This window comes from Bos mutus, chromosome 25 (assembly GCF_027580195.1).
Source record: "Bos mutus isolate GX-2022 chromosome 25, NWIPB_WYAK_1.1, whole genome shotgun sequence".
Classification (NCBI taxonomy): domain Eukaryota; kingdom Metazoa; phylum Chordata; class Mammalia; order Artiodactyla; family Bovidae; genus Bos; species Bos mutus.
In genome coordinates, this window is record NC_091641.1 from 40,328,654 (window position 1) to 40,345,704 (window position 17,051).

A 17,051-nucleotide genomic window follows, 5' to 3' on the forward strand; every position below is an offset into this window, starting at 1 on the left:
AGGATCAAGCACGCGGTTGGAGACGTCACTCTAGGTTCCCCGTGGTGGACTTTGGAGGGCGGGACCCTGGCCCGGCGGGGCCTGGGAAGGTGGCCCAAATTCGTCGGCCAACCTAGCCTCCGGGCTCCTCCCTCAGCCCGAGCGCCCACATTGGTCTTTAGTTCTCCGCCTGTCTGCCTCCCGCTCGCCGCAGTTCCGTCGGAAGTCCGAATTATTTCTGGTTCCCAGAGGTAAGACTGGACTGTCCCTGGCTTCCCAAATCCAGTTCCAGGCCTGTGATGAATTGCTTTAATTTCTGACACCTCGTATGAAAACTGCACGTGCAGTCTGATTATATTGCAAGACTGAGGCTTTAGGGTGTCCCCACCGTGGAAGGGCCTGGGGGTGAAAACACGTCTTGCCAGAAATGGCAGGATAGAGCATCTGTCTACAGTTGGGCTCTTTCTGACTTTCAGGACCGTCGGTGACCCGGCTGGAGACCTTGAGGTCAGCGTCTTTCTAAGGGGCCTTGGATTCCAGGTAAATCCAGGGCCTTTCCCAGCTGCGGCTGGGAAATGTCTGGCTTCTCCCTCTCTTCACGGTTTCTGCCTCGCTTTTTTTCTAAGGCTTCCCTCTTGGGAGGAAGGCTGGTGTTTCGTGCCTTTTGGGAAGATAATTTCTTGAACCTCACTTGCAAACTGTGCCTTGGTCAAACTCAATGCTATGTCCGGTGGAATTCATACGTCCCTTTAGGCATCATCAGGAACGCAGGGTGAACGACTTGGAACCTCCTGTTGCTCCCACCTCACCCTCTGCCTTCAAGGTGCCACCTTCTGTTATTCCCCATTCCAGTTCCCCCAAGTTATTTTCATTCCCTCTTGGACCCCCTTCACTTCCAGCCTGTGCAGTATATTCCTACCTGCAAGCACGCTATTGCCTGGTCAGTTCCATGCAGCCCAGTCCCCGGGGGATATACTCAAGTATAGGAAAATAAGAGACACAATATGGTCAGTTCAGCCAACTGCAGTGTATCAAGTTTGATACTCTTTTAAGGTTTTCTAAAAATTTTTCACAGGCTGTCCCTGAAAGAGAACAGGGTTTTCTTCCTCTTAAATCACTTCCTTGATCTTTTTCAGTGTTTAATGGCTTTCAAATACACTTTCTCATTCCTTCTAACAGGTTGACCTCTCTGCTCCCTAGGGTCAGTCCCCCTGAAACTAGGCAAAAACTCAGTTACAATTAGACCCGCAAACACAAATGCCATAGCTCCTAGAGGTGGCCTTCGAAGTGTTTAGTGATGGAGAAGGAAAGGACTCACCATGAAAAAGCCAGACCAAGGCTCAAACTAAATAGATAGCCTTTGCTCTCAGCCATGCTTCATACATAACCTCAGGGCAACCCAAAGTGGGCAGGAGGAGTCAACCATCAGTCTGGAGGTGAGACCAACAAGGGGGGTTTAAGTGTAAGCCAACCAGCCATTGGCCAGTGAGCACCAGGAGCTCCCGGGCCATGCCCAGTCTACACACAGGCCAGTCACTGGGGATGGGACTGCCCTTGGTCGCTAAGGAGGGGGGCCCTTCTCCTGGGATGGCCATGCTGGAAGCCCAGGGATTCTGGTTGCTCCCCCGCCACAAGATGTCTGTATCCATCGAGGAACCCCTGATGGCAGGTAAGAATTTTTTTTTTTTAATATGGGAGCCACTTTGTCCAGATTTCTCATGCTGGGCCTTCTTCCTGGTGACTAGCTGATGGAAGTCCTTGCCCTTACTTCACTGAGCCTCTCACATGCCTTTTGAGTTGAGTGTCCTACCCCACTATCAAGGAGAGCCCTGGGCTCCCTCAGGGCCACATGGCGGTTAGGTGGCCTTAAGCAGCGTCTAACCTTGACCCTGGCTAAGGCTGATCAACAAGAAGAGCAAGGGCCTGTACCCAGCCAGAGTCTACAAGCTGTGAACCCTGCAGTTTGAGACAAAGGAGTCCCTCTGCTAAGTCACTTCAGTCGTGTCCGACTCTGCGACCCCAGAGACAGCAGCCCACCTGGCTCCAGCGTCCCTGGGACTCTCCAGGCAAGAACAATGGAGTGGGTTGCCATTTCCTTCTCCAGTGCCTGAAAGCGAAAAGTGAAAGTGAAGTCGCTCAGTCGTGTCTGACTCCTAGCGACCCCATGGACCGCAGCCCACCAGGGCTCCTCCGTCAATGGGATTTTCCAGGCAAGGGTACTGGAGTGGGATGCCATTGCCTTCTCTGAGAGGAGTCCCTGGAAGGCCATAAATGGCCAACCAGCAGAAACTCAGCTTAAGCCAAAAGCTGATTATCCTAACAGATAATAGCCATAAGATTAGAGGGAAAAGGTTACAGCCCTAAACAGATGCACTCTTAAAACATAGGCTCTTGGTGCTCTGTCTGAATCCAAGAGTCCCATTCTGTCGGTTAGCCAAATGAGGGATACAAGATGGTGTGAGACCTCAACAGGAAAATGCAGTAGTCCCTATACACCCCCTTGTGGCCAATCCTTATAAAAGTCCCTGGAGATGCTATGTGGCTCACTCTCTGACCTTAAATCCCAGTTGATCCCTCACAATATCAGATTGCCTTTGAGTGGACTAGCCCCAACTTGGACCAGATGCAACAATGTACTTGGTGGACAGAAGTACCCACCGTAGGGGTGTTGGGACATCAACACTTGTTTGCCCAAACCCTAAGAAAGGAAATAAAGATTTGCTAGAAGGGACTGTTCTACAGTCTGTAAATAACATGTTGATATGGAGGCTCAGATGAGAACGACATTGAAGTTCTTAATTTTCTTCAAGCCCGGGGTTACTGGTTCTTCCAGAAAAAGGCACAAATTTCATAGGAACAAGTTCAATACATGGAATATATTGTAACCCCTGGAAATAGACAGCTGTCCCAAGAGAGAAGAGCTATATTAGGCTTGAGTGCCCCTAAAGATGTTTTTTTGTACTTACAAAATTTGCCCTCACTAAAGCTCCTCTCTTTAAAAAGCCATTTTGTATCTGGCTGGAAAGGAAGGGACTACTCTGGAGAGTAGAGTCCTAATACAGAAGCTGGGAGGCTTCCAAGCAACTAGATTAAGTGGCTCCAGGTTGGCCTGGCAGTAGCTGCTGACAATTTGATTACTGGAGGAGGCTAACAAGCTTAACCTTTGGAAAGTGAAAGTCACTCAGTCATGTGACCTTGTGGCCCCATGGACTATACAGTTCATGGACTTCTCCAGGCCAGAATACTGGAGTGGGTAGCCTTTCCCTTCTCCAGGGGATCTTCCCAATCCAGCCCAGATCCCCCGCACATTGCAGATGGATTCTTTACCAGCTGAGCCACCAGGGAAGCCCTAACCTTATCATTGTTGAGAATGTAAATTAGTGCGGCTACTATGAAAAACAGTATGGGAGTTCCTCCAACTCCAGCATATGATCCAGCAGTCCAACTCATGGACACATACCCAGACAAAACAATTATTCCAAAAGATAACATGCACTCCTGTGTGGATAGTGAAGAGAAAAAAAAAAAACAGTTGCTTAAGTTTATTGTTAGGCTAACCACTTCTGCCTCTGTAAACTGGCCTGCTTATTGCTCACCACCTCTGCTTCTGTGAACTGGCCTACTTATTGGGTCAGCCAAACTGCTTAGGCGGGAAAGTCACTAGGACCCAGAATCCCATGCCATAGAAAAGATAGCCAGAACAAAGCCTGTGCGCTCAGCCTCTGGAGGCAACTCTGGAGTCCAGACAGGTGCTAAATAAACTGCTGTTCTGCATCTCCCAGTGTCACTGGTCTCTCTCCCTTGCCATGGTTTCTGTAACAAGAAATGGAAGCAACCTAAATGTCCATTGACAGATGTGGTACATTCTTATCCAAGATGTGGTACATACATGCTATGGAATATCGTTCAGTCACTACGTCCTGTCCAACTTTAACTGCAGCTCACTGGGCTCCTCTGTCCATGAGATTTCCCTGGCAAGACAACTGGAGTGGGTTGCCATTGCCATTTCCTTCCTCTAAGCCAGCCTTTGCACTCTCACCCCCAAGTGGCTCTTCAGTTCCTTTTCATTTTCTGCCATTACGGTTCAGTTCAGTCGCTCAGTTGTGTCCGACTCTTTGTGACCCCATGAATTGCAGCATGCCAGGCCTCCCTGTCCACCAACTCCTGGAGTTCACTCAAACTCAAGTCCGTTGAGTCTGTGATGCCATCCAGCCATCTCATCCTCTGTCGTCCCCTTCTCCTGCCCCCAATCCCTCCCAGCATCAACTCTTCGCATGAGGTGGCCAAAGTACTGGAGTTTCAGCTTCAGCATCATTCCCTCCAAAGAAATCCTAGGGCTGATCTTCAGAATGGACTGGTTGGATCTCCTTGCAGACCAAGGGACTCGCAAGAGTCTTCACCACCACAGTTCAAAAGCATCAATTCTTCGGCACTCTGCCTTCACAGTCCAACTTTCACATCCATACATGACCACAGGAAAAAGCATAGCCTTGACTAGACGGACCTTTGTTGGCAAAGTAATGTCTCTGCTTTTGAATATGCTATCTAGGTTGGTCATAACTTTCCTTCCAAGGAGTAAGCGTCTTTTAATTTCATGGCTGCAGTCACCATCTAGTGATTTTGGAGCCCCCCAAATAAAGTCTGACACTGTTTCCACTGTTTGCCCATCTATTTCCCATGAAGTGATGGGACTGGATGCCATAATCCTTGTTTTCTGCATGTTGAGCTTTAAGCCAACTTTTTCACTCTCCTCTTTCACTTTCATCAAGAGGCTTTTTAGTTCCTAATGGCAGGGTAGTATCTGTGTATTTGAGGTTATTTCTCCTGGCAGTCTCGCTTTCTCCATGATCCAGTGATTGTTGGCAGTTATGTTCTGCCTCTTTGAAACCAAGCTTGTGTATTTGGAAGTTGTTGCTTCCCATACTGCTGAAGCCTGGCTTGGAGGGTTTTGAGCATACCTTTGCTAGCATGCTTATCTCATGTGCTACACACTTATGAGCAAAATCCCTCATCTCACAGTGGAATACTATGTGCTCATTCGTGTCAACTCATGTGGTCAGGTAGTGACCATGTGAAGTGTGTAGCCCATGGGATATTCGGTTCAGCCACTCAGTCATGTCCAACACGTCCTGTGTTGACGTGTCCCAACTCTTTGAACGTTAACTCAGCCGTAAAACATGAAACGCTGTTTACAGCAACATGGATGGATCTAGAGAGAGATGTATGATGGGATCACTTTGCTGTACACCAGAAATTAAAACATTGTAAGTCAGCTATACTTCAGTAAAAATTTTAAAGAACTTGCCACACCTTCAACCCTGCTAAACCCCAAGTAACAGTAACACATTAGCCTTGACTCAGCTTGACAAGAAAATCTGTGACCATGGACTGTCCATGGAATTCTCCAAGGGATCTTCCCAACCCAAGTGTTGAACCTAGGCGGATTCTTTACCAGCTGAGCCACAAAGAAGCCCAAGAATACTGTGAGTGGGTAGCCTATCCCTTCTCCAAGGGATCTTCTGACCCAGGATTCAAACTGGAGTCTCCTGTGTTGCAGGTGGATTCTTTACCAACTGAGCTCTCAGGGAAGCTCAGGGGAAGGAAACATTCAAAATGCCATGTGTCTGTAGAGCATGTAACAATCCCCTGTAAAGTATGGGGCTGAGATCTTGCAGCTTGAAAACAAGTAGCTACCATTCATTGCCATGGACACCGAAAGGTCCAAAGTTAGGCAAGGGAGCAGCAGGGCAGATGGGCCAGCAGAAGCAGCTGTCCTGACTCGCACCGATGACACTGACCCCATCCCTTTTACTTCTGACAGCCCCTGAGGAGACCCGGGCCCAGAAGTGAGGGTCAAAAAGGGATGGATAGTGGCACTTCCATCACAAATTGCTTTCTGACCAATGGAAATGTACTAGAGGGCTGTGAGAATGAACAATGCAAAGAAATACTGGGGAACAATAGAATGGGTAAGACTTGAGATCTCATCAAGAAATTTGGAGTTTATCAAGGGGATATTCCATGCAAGGATGGGAAGGATAAAGGACAGAAATGGTAAGGGCCTAACAGGCAGAAGAGATTAAGAAGAGGTGGCAAGAATACACAGAACTATACCGGAAAGGTCTTATTAACTGGATAGCCAGGGTGGAATTGTCACTCACCTAGAACCAGACATCCTGGAGTAAAGTGGATCTTAGACATTACTACAAAGCTAGTAGAGGTGATAGAATTCCAGCTGCTATTTCAAATCCTAAAAGAATGCTGTGAAAGTGCTGCTCTGAATGTCAAGAAATTTGGAAAACGGGTGGCCACAGGACTGGGAATGGTCCGTTTTCATTCCAGTCCCTGTGAAAGTTGCTCAGTTGTGTCCTACTCTTTGTGACCCCATGGACTATACAATCCATGGAGTTCTCCAGGCCAGAATACTGGAGTGGGTAGCCTTTCCCTTCTCCAGAGGATCTTCCCCACCCAGGAATCGAACCCAGGTCTCCTGCATTGCAGGTGGATTCTTTACCAGCTGAGCCACAAGGGAAGCCCAAAAGCAGTGCTAAAGAATGTTCAAACCACAGCACAACTGCACTCATTTCACATGACAGCAAGGTTTCAGCAGTACATGAACTGAGGACTTGTACAGACTGGGTTTTGGAAAGGCAGAGCAACCAGAGATCAAATTGCCGATGGTGGTGCCCCCAAGGTCAGCGGGCCCGATGGGATCTGTATCTCCTGGGTAGGCTTGGCACCAAGCAGCTAGTACAGTTTTTGCCTCCGCCAAAGCCTTTGAAAAGGCTTATACAACCATATTCAGTGGTGGAATCTTCTCAAACTGTACCAGAACCCCTGCCCAGGCGGACTGCTAAAGTGGCTTGATTCCACAGCAACGCCCCAGGACTGTACCCCTCCCAGACATCTATTTCTTTGTAGTCTGGATATAAACCAACTGCCCTCTTTAACAGACTACAACCCCACTTTCCCAGGATTAGCTGTGGCCTTTGCTTGTATAGACCATGCTGTTTATGAGACAGTGTACACTGAGTAACCAAATAAACCTAGTCTCACCATCTATAACCACCCACCTTGGGGGAGAAGGGCAGTTGGCCTCGTTTCAGCAGGGGTTGGAGCTCTCTGTTGTGGGGCCACCCTGTCTGCCATGAGTGAATCCACCTGGAACTCATTGCAGACCCTCATCGTCTCTTAAGTTCCTGGGCTGATAAAGTGACTGATAATAGGCTGGCCTTGTTCTTCCTCCTAGCTGAACAAAGGTGTGTTACATCATGACTCTGGGGTAGTAAAAGAAAATACACGACCACGCCAAGTGGCCTCATCCTTTCTGATGGGGTAACCCAAATGCTGACTGTCTAGACTGCACTTTAAAGGGATGTTATTGAGTATTGTCTGGTTTTTAGCCCCCATTTGGGCCTCTAGTTGCCATAATCCTTTTACTAGCATTTGGTCCCTGCCTTTTTAATCTGTGGAGTTTGTTTCTCCCAGTTTGCAACAATTCCATGTTAAGGTGATGGTGAGGCAGGGGCTCCAGCAGAAGTCACCCTGGGCAAGGCAGGGATAGAGTTCCAGGGCCCTGGTTAGGTAGGGGCCGTGAGCCTAGCGCTAGGCTGAAGAAGCTGTAGAAGACCTTTACCTCTCAACCTCTCGGTAAAGATTTCTTGGGGTCCAGCATGTGCGTGATCACGCGTGTTAGCACCCCAGAGGACTCCCTGGGATGACAGCTCGTCCCTGGGCAGTCTTGGAGCAACATGAAAATGGAAGTTCATGCCAGTGGTTTTCCACCTGCCAGGACCACCTTCTCTAGGTTTTTGGGTTGTCTTTGCCTTGGGGTAGTTCGTGAACTCTTTTAATTCCCAGAGCTTGTGGCTGTCTTTCAATGGACGAAGCAGGCACTCCAGAAAACAAATTTTATTCACTAGGACCGGAAATAAAAGCTTTTGATCAAAAGACTGACTTGGAGTTTTTTCTTTAGCACAAGGTGGAATGCTCTGCCCACCCCTGTGACTTGACCTCACTGAGCCCAGGCTGTGTGTCGGCCTGCTGAAGTGGTACCCTGGTCCACAGGCAAGGCTGGTGGTCCTGGTTTCCCTGACATTTCCGTGACTTCCCATGGGCTGAACACTGCGTTACAAAGCCATAGCCTTGGCATCCTCCATGGGAATCTGAAAGACCCTGTTGATGTGGAACCGGGGCCTCCCATTGAGGGGCTGGCAGCAGGCAGTTGTCCTTGGGGTGCAGTGCAGGATGGGATTGGTGGTGAAGCCCTCTGCCCCAGGTGTGGGCAGGGTCCTGCCCCTTCCTTCCTGGGCAGCAAGTGCAGCTGAAGACAATGGCTTTCTAGGCAGTTAGGCACTATACATATGGTGTGGGTGCTGCAGCCCAGCCTGAAAGTTGGGGGTGCCCATGGGGGGATGGAGGCAGCAGAGCCCCGTGGCCAGAGGGCCAGGCGCCTGGGAGTCTGCCCTTCGGTGTCCCTCCTGTACAGAAGATGGTTGCCTTGGGGCAAGGCCCTCGGGCAGCAGCAGGTGAAGGACTGCAGACGCTCTGGCTTTGTGCAGCCCATTTGTTGGGACCTCGGCTCTGGATCACTGCCCAGATGAGGGGTGGGTGAGGCTCAACCTGGGACTGACTGCTGTAGAATGTGTAGTCTTCCAGGAGGACGCCTGGTGGCCAGGCCCCACAGGCTCAGGGTCTGCAGCAGGAAGCCCCCCGGCCCTCCCTCTTGATGTAGTCGTGCAGCTGGAAGCGGGGCTCGCTGGGGGCCTTGGTGTGGCGCTGTTTCAGCTCCCTGTGGGGCAGGGATAACTGTGGGATGGGGCAGCCTGGACCCCCAAGGAGGGGGTGCAGAACCCTGAGTCTGGGGCTCCTTCTGGTGACCGTGAGGACTCACTTGGCTATGGCTGTGAAGGCCAAGTCCACATTGAGGCCCGTCTTGGCGCTGGTCTCCATGAACGGCAGCCCGTAGTCCTGCAAATAGCGTGGGCAGCCTGGCAGGGGCGGCTCAGGCGCCATAGCCCTGGGCGCTCGCCCACCACCCACCCCACCCCAGCTCACCTTGGCCAGCTTCTCCGCATCCTCCCGCTTCACCGCACGCTCCTGGGCAGAGTCCACCTGGCGTAGGAACCTTGGTGAGAGCTGGCCCCATCACCCCCAACCCCCACCCCCGGCTCCCCTGCGAGGCTAGAGTGCCCACCTTATTCCCCAGCAGCATGAGAACCACATCATCCTGGGCGTGCTCCTGGATCTCGGTCAGCCAGGCCTGCAGGGGCGGAGCTGAGGCCAGGCTGGAGGCCAGCGCTCCGGGCCCCCCGACCCCTCCAGGACGCACCCCCGGTGTGCCTGGTGGTGCCTGACCAGCAGAGGGGCCCCAGAGCTCGTGCTCCCTGGGCGCCATGCACGGGCAGCCCAACAGCTCCCTCATCTAAGCTGTTGGACTGGAAAGTCCCCCAGGACCTCCACTTCAGCTTGTTCAACATGCACCTGGTGGGGCAGTCTTTCCCCCTCCCCCACTGTCAGGAGGGTCCTCAGGAGTCTGGGACCCTGAGGCCATCTGTACCGGAGGGGGGTTGGGGGCGTGGGTGGCCCCATCTTGGCCTGTCTCCCCACCGCCAGACCCCCCCGGAAGGAAGCCTCTGACCTGGATGCTGTCGAAGGAGGCCTTGTTGGTGACGTCATAGAGCAGCAGCAGTGCTGGGGGGAAGGGCAGTGAGGACCTCTGAGCCCACAGCACCCGCCCCTCACCCCCGCCTCCTGCTCCCCTCATACCCCGGGTGCCCTCCTGGGGCAGAAGCCTGGGGGCCGTGGCCCCGTGCTCACCATGGGCGTCACGGTAGTAGGCGTGAGTGACGCTGCGGAACCTCTCCTGGCCAGCCGTGTCCCAGATCTGTGGCCAAGGCGCGTGCAGCCATCAGCGCTGTCCGGGCCTTCCCAGGGGCTCCCTGCCCTCACCCCCCACCTCACATCACCCCTCACCTGCAGCTTCACCTTCATGCCGTCCACGTCCACAACTTTGTTCTGAAACACAACCAGCCAGCTCCAGCGAGGGCCCGTCCTAGGTGGCGGTGCCCCTAGGGTCCAAGGACCCGTGCCCTTCTGGTGGGGTTGGGGGTCGGGGGGCAGTGGATAGGGTTGGGGGGAAAGGCAGCGCCAGGCCAGGGCTGAACCTGAGGTGAAGAGCTCCAGTGTGCCCCCAAGCCCACCACCCCACGCCTCTGCTCGCCAGACTCTGCCTTCAGGCCCCACCGCCTGGTTCTCTGACCACCTCCTGCCCTCCACCTGCAGATAACAGTTCAGTTCAGTTCAGTCGCTCAGTCGTGTCCGACTCTTTGCGACCCCATGAATCGCAGCACGCCAAGCCTCCCTGTCCATCACCAACTCCCGGAGTTCACTCAGACTCATGTCCATCAAGTCAGTGATGTCATCCAGCCATCTCATCCTCTGTCGTCCCCTTCTCCTCCTGCCCCCAATCCCTCCCAGCATCAGAGTCTTTTCCAATGAGTCAACTCCCCTTGAATCTGAGTTCCCTCCTGGTGACCCATGCACAGTGGGTGCCCAGGCCACTCCCGCCCAGATGGCCATCCTGATGGACTTGGAGGTTGCCCCCCTCCATGGCCAGCTGTGTCCAACTCTGGGCCAGGTGTTTCTTCCTCTGCCCAGCCTGGAGGCCTGGCACACATCCCTGCCAGCTTCCCTGCCCTCCAGGGAACCTGGTGGCCAGTCACTGAGGCCTGTTGACCTGCACCCCCAGCCCATCCCCTCTCCTTCAGCCCAGCCGGTGCCAGCCTCAGCTGACTTCCCTATGCCCACTTGCCGTTTCAGCTTCACCCTGTATTCCTCTCCCCGGTTCTCTGCCCCTAGCCCCCGGGCCACCGGCACCTCTCTCTTGCAGGGCTTATTTGGAGTCCCCCACTGTGTGACTCCAGGCCTGTTGCCCACACTATGCCTCAGTTTCTCCATCCACAAATGGGGATAGCCAGGGTGTCCGTCACACGGTTGCCCTGATTACTTTACGAGCACTGTGTGCAAATCACACAGAGAGAACTGAGTCTGGCCCGGAGCGGGGCTAAAGTGGTCACTTAAAAGCCTCTCTTCTGCAGCCCCCTGGGGATGGGCTCCGAGCGGGAAGCGCAGAGCCCAGGACCTGGCCCCAGTGGGCGCTCCCTGTGGGCTGGCTGGCGATGCACCCTCGCGGAGCCCTCCCAGTTCAGGACTAGAGCAGGAAGTGGCTCAACTCCGGCTCCCATCTGCCTAGGTGGGGGCGGGGGCTGCCAGTCACCAGCTGAGGCCCGGGGAACAGCACTTCCTCCCTCTGCACCAGCTCCTGCTGTCGGGGTGTTTCTGGGTCTCCAGGGAACAGGCGCAGCCATCTGTCCAGCTGCAGGGACATCCCACCTTCCCCAGCGCCCGGAACAGGGTGTGAACCAAACTGCCTCACCTCCCTCCGCACCTGCCCTGAAGCCGAGAGGTGACAAGGGGGAGGTGAGGCCAGGACCACCTCCGCTTCTGGCGCCTCAACCCTTACTTCATCCCAGAGCACGTGAGGGGCTCTGCCCCCCCCCAAAACGGGATAGAGAGCGGCTCCCCAGACCAGAGGGAGCTCCGCCCACCCCACCCACCCCCCGCCCCCGTCCCCAGAATGGGCCTCCCTCCCCACCTTCCACAGACTGGGTCTAATTAAAGGGTGAGAAAAATGCAAATCTGGGATTTGCTGAGAACACATCAGTACCCCAGGACACAGAGTTCAGACGGGTGCCAGAGCCCAGCAAGCCCAAGGCTGTGGTCCCCCATGGCCCTGCAGGCTGCTTGTGGTGCTCGAGGGCTCTTGGGGAGCCGAGTTGAGGGCCATCCCCCAGAAGGACCCTAGGACACAGCCCTGGCGGGGGTGAGGTGGTGAGGGGGTTCTAGCAGGGGAAAGCAGTCAGGGCTGGGGGGGCAGGGATCATTTCCCAAAAGCCTCCCCGCCCAAGGGCAAGGACTTCTCCCTGGCTCTGGGACCGAGGGTGTGCTTAAGCGCCACAGCCATCTGTCTAGTAGGACCTAGCACCTCAGGGCCCCTCTGGGCAGCGGGGCAGTGACGCTGGCCTCCCCAGTGGCCATGGGTTTTGAGTTCCCATGGGGGCACCAGGACACACCTCCCTCAAGGCACAAGATCCAGGCCGTTCCAGCCCAGGATGCAGGGGTACCATCTCTGCTTCAATCATATTCACCTGCCACTTGTCCCCAGGACCCCTGAGGTGTTGGGAAGCAGGCAGCTTGGTGGTGAAGGCGTCCCAGCTTAACTACCTTGACTGTGGGAGCCAGGTGGGCCAGCCTGGTTGGTGAGGCTGCCGGTCCCACAGGGATAATGGAGAACCAGCTGCCAGGGGTGTTTCAAGAAGCCATGAGCTGGTGTTGGGGGCCCAGGGCATGGCTGGGCCCAGTTGGTGCTTGGGATGTCAGCCCCCTCTCTTACCCGGAAGTCGATGCCCACGGTGGAGATAAAGGTCCCCGCCAAGAAAGCCCCATCCTTGAAGCGCATGAGCAGGCAGGTCTTCCCCACGCCTGAGTCCCCCACCAGCATGACCTGGGGCACAGGGAAAGGGCAGAGGGCACCTGGGTATCTGGGAACCCCTCCAGGGGAGGGGCCAGTCTCCCCTGAGCTGGCCTTGCCAGAGGGGGCCCGTGGGTGAGGGGCAGGAGTGGAAGAGGTCTGCAGGTGCAGCAGGGCCTGGGGAGATATAGGGCCTGGACCTCTAACTGCCTCCTCCAGAAGGTTCTGTCCCCTCTCCATCAGTGGGGGGACAGGAGCTGCTGCCTTCATGCAGGGCACTACCTGGACACCATGCTTAGTCTGGAAGGGGAGCAACTGGAGTTTCATGGAGAGCAGAACCAGAGTGTTGGTCACTGGGGGCCTCCTGAGAGGCCTGGGGTGGTGGGGGTGGGGGCTCTGCGCCCAAGGGCTTCTTCCAATCCCAGCAAGACTCTGGAGGAGTCTGCCAAGTGAGGGTCAGATCTTGGTGTGGGGAGGGGCTCAGGCTAAGTTTGCGGGCCGGAAGGGCATTCAAGACCTTCTCCCCTCCCCCAGTCTGTTACCAAAGGTTCCCAAACCCAAGGATGGACCTGCCACCCCCGCCGCCCAGGATTCACCAGCTTCTGCTTTGGCCTGAAGGAGGCCCCAGCGTGCCTCACCCAACCTGTGAACCTCTTCCTAGTCTCTCCCCCTAAAAGGAGAGTGGAAGACCCTGTGGGCCAGAGAAGGCAACATGTGGGAAGATGAGGCTGGGGCCTTTGGTAGGGGCAGGAGCATCAGGGAATAAGGAGAAGATACCTGCCAGGCTCTGACTTCCGCAGGACCTCTTGTCCGGCCCTGCCCGCCGGGTGGGGGTCGCGGAGGGGGAGGGGGCAGCCTTGCCATATGTTGGGTATTCCAAACCCGGGTTTGACAGCTGTGTGTGTGTGTGTGTGTGTGTGTGTGTGTGTGCGCGCGCGCGCGCGCGCGGTGCACCGCGCCAGCCTTGCCAGCTGCGGGGTGCCGCTCGGGGAGCCAGCTCCGTGCTGAAGCTCCGCAGGGCCCTGCACCGTTTCCCCGGATCCCCTCCCCGCTCAGCTCGGGCCGGACGCCACCTGCTGCACTCGCATCGCCTGGGGCTGGGGGTGCCCGGCTCACCTTGAAGGCGACGTCGTAGAAGTCGCCGCCGCCGCCGACCGAAGACCGGCCGGGCTGCGGGGGCCCGTTGGGCGGTGCCTCGGGGCCAGGGCGCGCAGTCCCGGGTCGCACCGGCCGGGGCCCATTGGCAGCGGGCAGGGCAGAGGTAGCGGGTGCGCTGCCCGCCTTGCTCTTGGGGGTCTTTTTCCTGGACATGGCGGGCGGGCTGGCGGGAGCTCAGTGCTCTCCCGCCGCAGCTGCCGCGCCCCGGGACGCCCTGCTCCCCTCGCCGTCGGAGCCAGACCCGGAGCAGAAGCCGAAGCCGTCCCGCGGCGGCGGCGGCGGCGGCGACATCCCTGGCGCCAGGCTCCGCGCCGCCCCGCCCCCGCCGCCCCACGGCCGCGCAGCCACTCAGGCCCGGCCTCCCGCCGCCGCCGCCGCCAATGGCCACCAAGGGGCGTGGCCATGTAAATGAGACGGCCGCCCTGGGGGCGGGGCCCGGGGCCCGGTCCAGGAACGCCGGATCCCAGCGCCTCTGCGCCAGGGGGGACGTTACCGCCCTGTCCTGCGCCCAAGGGCCCCTCTCTGTAACTGCACCCGGGCTTCGGTGCGGGTGTGGGGCGGTTGGCCTGGGTGACCGAGCACTCGGCGTCCTGTCGCTCCTCTACTGTGCACCACCCCGCCCCGCGCTGTCCCTTGCCCGGGTGACCGCCGCCCCCGGACTATCTCCAGGCCCGGAACGAGGAGAGAGGGGGCCACTGAGGCAGCAGGCCTGCGTGGGATGGGCATCTGGGACTCGATCCCATCTCAGCCGGAGGTGCCACCTGGCCTGCTGCGGCACCGCCCCCTCCCTTCCAGGGCAGGCAGGTCCAGGAAGCTCCAACACTCCGTGGTTGGCAAACAAACCGGGGTGCGCCCCGCCACGTGGGGCTCAGCTGACAGCTGGTTATCAGAGGCAGGACGTAGGGGCCAGGCTGAGCGGCAGGGTGGAGGTGGCCAGGTGCTCTCCCCCTGAGCTTCTGTCTTCTGGGCTCAAGCTTCAGGATCCCTGGGGAAGGGGAAGTCAGTGTCACAGCCAGTGAAAGGCCCTCTGAGCGTCCGCTCCCCTAGGGCTCTGCCCTCAGGGACCCAGGAGGTGAAGAACGTGGGAGGCTAGGCTGTGCCTGGCTCCTGGGCTTTCCAATGCTTTCAAGTGCTGACAGTCCAAACCCCATGCTGGGTCCTGGCAGACCCCTCTGCAGGGGCTGGCACCTCTGTCCCAGGACTGCCACCCAAGATGCTCCAAGTTTTGAGGATGAGGCTGAGTTGTTCCTGGAATCCTGGGAGTGGTGAGCCGACATGCCCTTCTCCTAGGGCTTGCAGGCAGCAGGTGCAGACGAAAGGCAGCTCCCTGCTCTGCACTCCTCTGTCCTGAGACGTGACCACTGTCACTGGGACCCTGGGACCTTCAGAGGCCTGAGCCCTCTCAGCTGGCAGCACCCAGAGTCCAAATAATCACAACGGGCAGACTCTGCCTCTGGGGCTCAGAAGTCCGGGAAAACACAGATGGAAGGATGCCACCCAGCCAAGCGATTCCTCGAGAGACCTGGCAGGGCCCTGCATGAGAGAGTTGGCGCAAAGCTGCCCTGCACTGAGTGCTATCATGTGCTAGGTGCAGGTGGGTGCTGCTCTGGTGCCCTGACGATCAGATGGGAAACCAAGGCTGGAGGGTGGCGGGGGGATTGGGGGAGAAGGACCGGGAAGGGAGCAGTCTAGTCACCAGGCAGGAAGCTGCAGAGCTAGGATATCTACATGGGAACTGTGGCTCCAGAGAGCATAAAGCAGGGCTTGCCTAGAGGTTCCCTGGAGAGAGACCCATCCCTCAGGGCCCCGTCAGAGCTGGGGACCCACCTTAGGGCCCCTTGCCTGTCTCGCTCCTCTGGTTCTCCAGTTCTTCCAGGTCAGTGCCCAGACGTGTGGCTGGTGAGGCCTGAGTTTGGGGTGTTGGACTCCCACCCTGGGGAGTGGCCCTGGGGACTCCAGGTATCTCACTCCCACGAGGCTGGCCCAGGGTCTCAGCGCGGCGGTGTCCACTGACCCTGGCATCCTAGTCCATGGGCTCTCTTCCTCTTCCTGCCAGCTGCTGCCAAGGCATGGGAAGCACCAGGGGCTTGAGTGCCTTAGGGCTGGGGCTACAGATGAGGTGTCCTGAGTTGAAGGGGAGGAGGGTGGCTGCTGGCAGGGTAAACAGGAAGAGAGGAGGCTGGCAATCCAGAAAGAGTGGGAAGCTAGGAGTGGAGGGACTGAAAGCAGTGGGGAGACTTGACCTCGCGACCTTTAAAATTGGGGGAGTATGTGAAAATTCAGTTCTCTGGTTTCTCTTGGAAAGAGGGAATTCTGAGTCCCTGACTTGCAGGCCCCCTCTGCCTTCCCTGCCTTCCTGCAGTTCTCCTAGTCTTTGATCATCGTGTCTTTTGGTTCCTCTGTTTGCCATCTGTCTCACCCTCTGGGATGTAAGCTCTCTGGGCACAGGAAGCAGCTTGTCTTGGTCACTGCCATATCCCTGGCAGCCAGCTCCAGGCCTCAATAAACAGTTATGAAATTGGTGAAAGAAGTATGAGCTAGAAATGTGGGCTCCACTTCAAGAGGACACGTCGTTGCCAACACGGATTTGAGGGAGAACATGCCTCCACAGGCAAGAAGAGTAAGTCTAGTGTGTTGAGTGGTGAGAGCAAGACCTTGTGAGAGCAAGAGCTTGTGGAGGTGGGGAATTTGCACCGGGCTTTGAAGATTGAGCAGGAGTCCAACACTCGTGGAGACAGAGAAACTTGCCAGGTAGAGGGAGTATGTGTAGATTCAGAGAGCCGGGAGGTGGGCACTTTGAGCAGAAGACGCCAAAGTGTGTTCCAATTGCTTGGAAGAAATGAGAGGTGATTCGATTGGTGACAGAGGAGGGGGCTAGATTGGAAGGCGAGTTTAAATGTTTTTCCTAGGAGCTTGGAAGTTGTTTGGTGGGAAATAGGGAGCCATGCGTGGTTTCTGAGAGCAACAGAGAGAGGGTGCTGCTAAAGGAATAGTGGGTGTGGCCGGGGGAGCTGGGTGGTGCAGCCTGTGGACAGGGAGGTGAGTTTGAGGGGATTTCAGGAGCCCAAGGAGGGCTAATGAGGATGGAGGGGAGACAGTCTGCAGGCCTGGAGGGGAGGCAAGAAAGAATCCGAGACCCTGCGGGGTGCCCGGCTGGACTCAAGATGACAGGTCCTTTGCTGCTCTTCCCAGTGAGGGGAGTGTCTATGGCAGCTGTCTGTGACCGCTGTGACCAATGCAAGTGACCCTGGGCCTGTTTCTGGATCATGCCCTCCAGGCTGGCAGCTCTCCTTTCCTGTCTCCTCACACACGCTTTCTTGGGACCCAGCTGCTGCCTCATGAGAAAGCTCGAGTGGCCTGGCAGAGAAGCCCAGGTGGAGAG

The 17,051-nt window shown here is 56.3% G+C and overlaps 1 protein-coding gene and 1 non-coding gene across 2 annotated transcripts; one reads left to right on the plus strand and one right to left on the minus strand.

The window, feature by feature from the left end:
- The first annotated feature begins 270 nt into the window (after window positions 1-270).
- Window positions 271-353, plus strand: LOC138985675 (small nucleolar RNA SNORD60). The gene has a single exon (XR_011462715.1). It is a non-coding gene; the product is annotated as a small nucleolar RNA SNORD60 (small nucleolar RNA).
- Window positions 354-8,253: 7,900 nt separating this feature from the next.
- RAB26 (RAB26, member RAS oncogene family) lies at window positions 8,254-13,981 on the minus strand. The gene is made up of 9 exons (XM_070362196.1): window positions 13,628-13,981; window positions 12,434-12,544; window positions 9,955-9,996; window positions 9,799-9,865; window positions 9,620-9,672; window positions 9,176-9,241; window positions 9,037-9,093; window positions 8,873-8,949; window positions 8,254-8,770 (listed from the first exon to the last, which is right to left on the minus strand). Exons 1-9 carry the CDS (start codon window positions 13,820-13,822, stop codon window positions 8,668-8,670), a joined length of 771 nt encoding a protein of 256 aa, XP_070218297.1. The 5' UTR covers window positions 13,823-13,981; the 3' UTR covers window positions 8,254-8,667.
- Window positions 13,982-17,051: the final 3,070 nt, after the last annotated feature.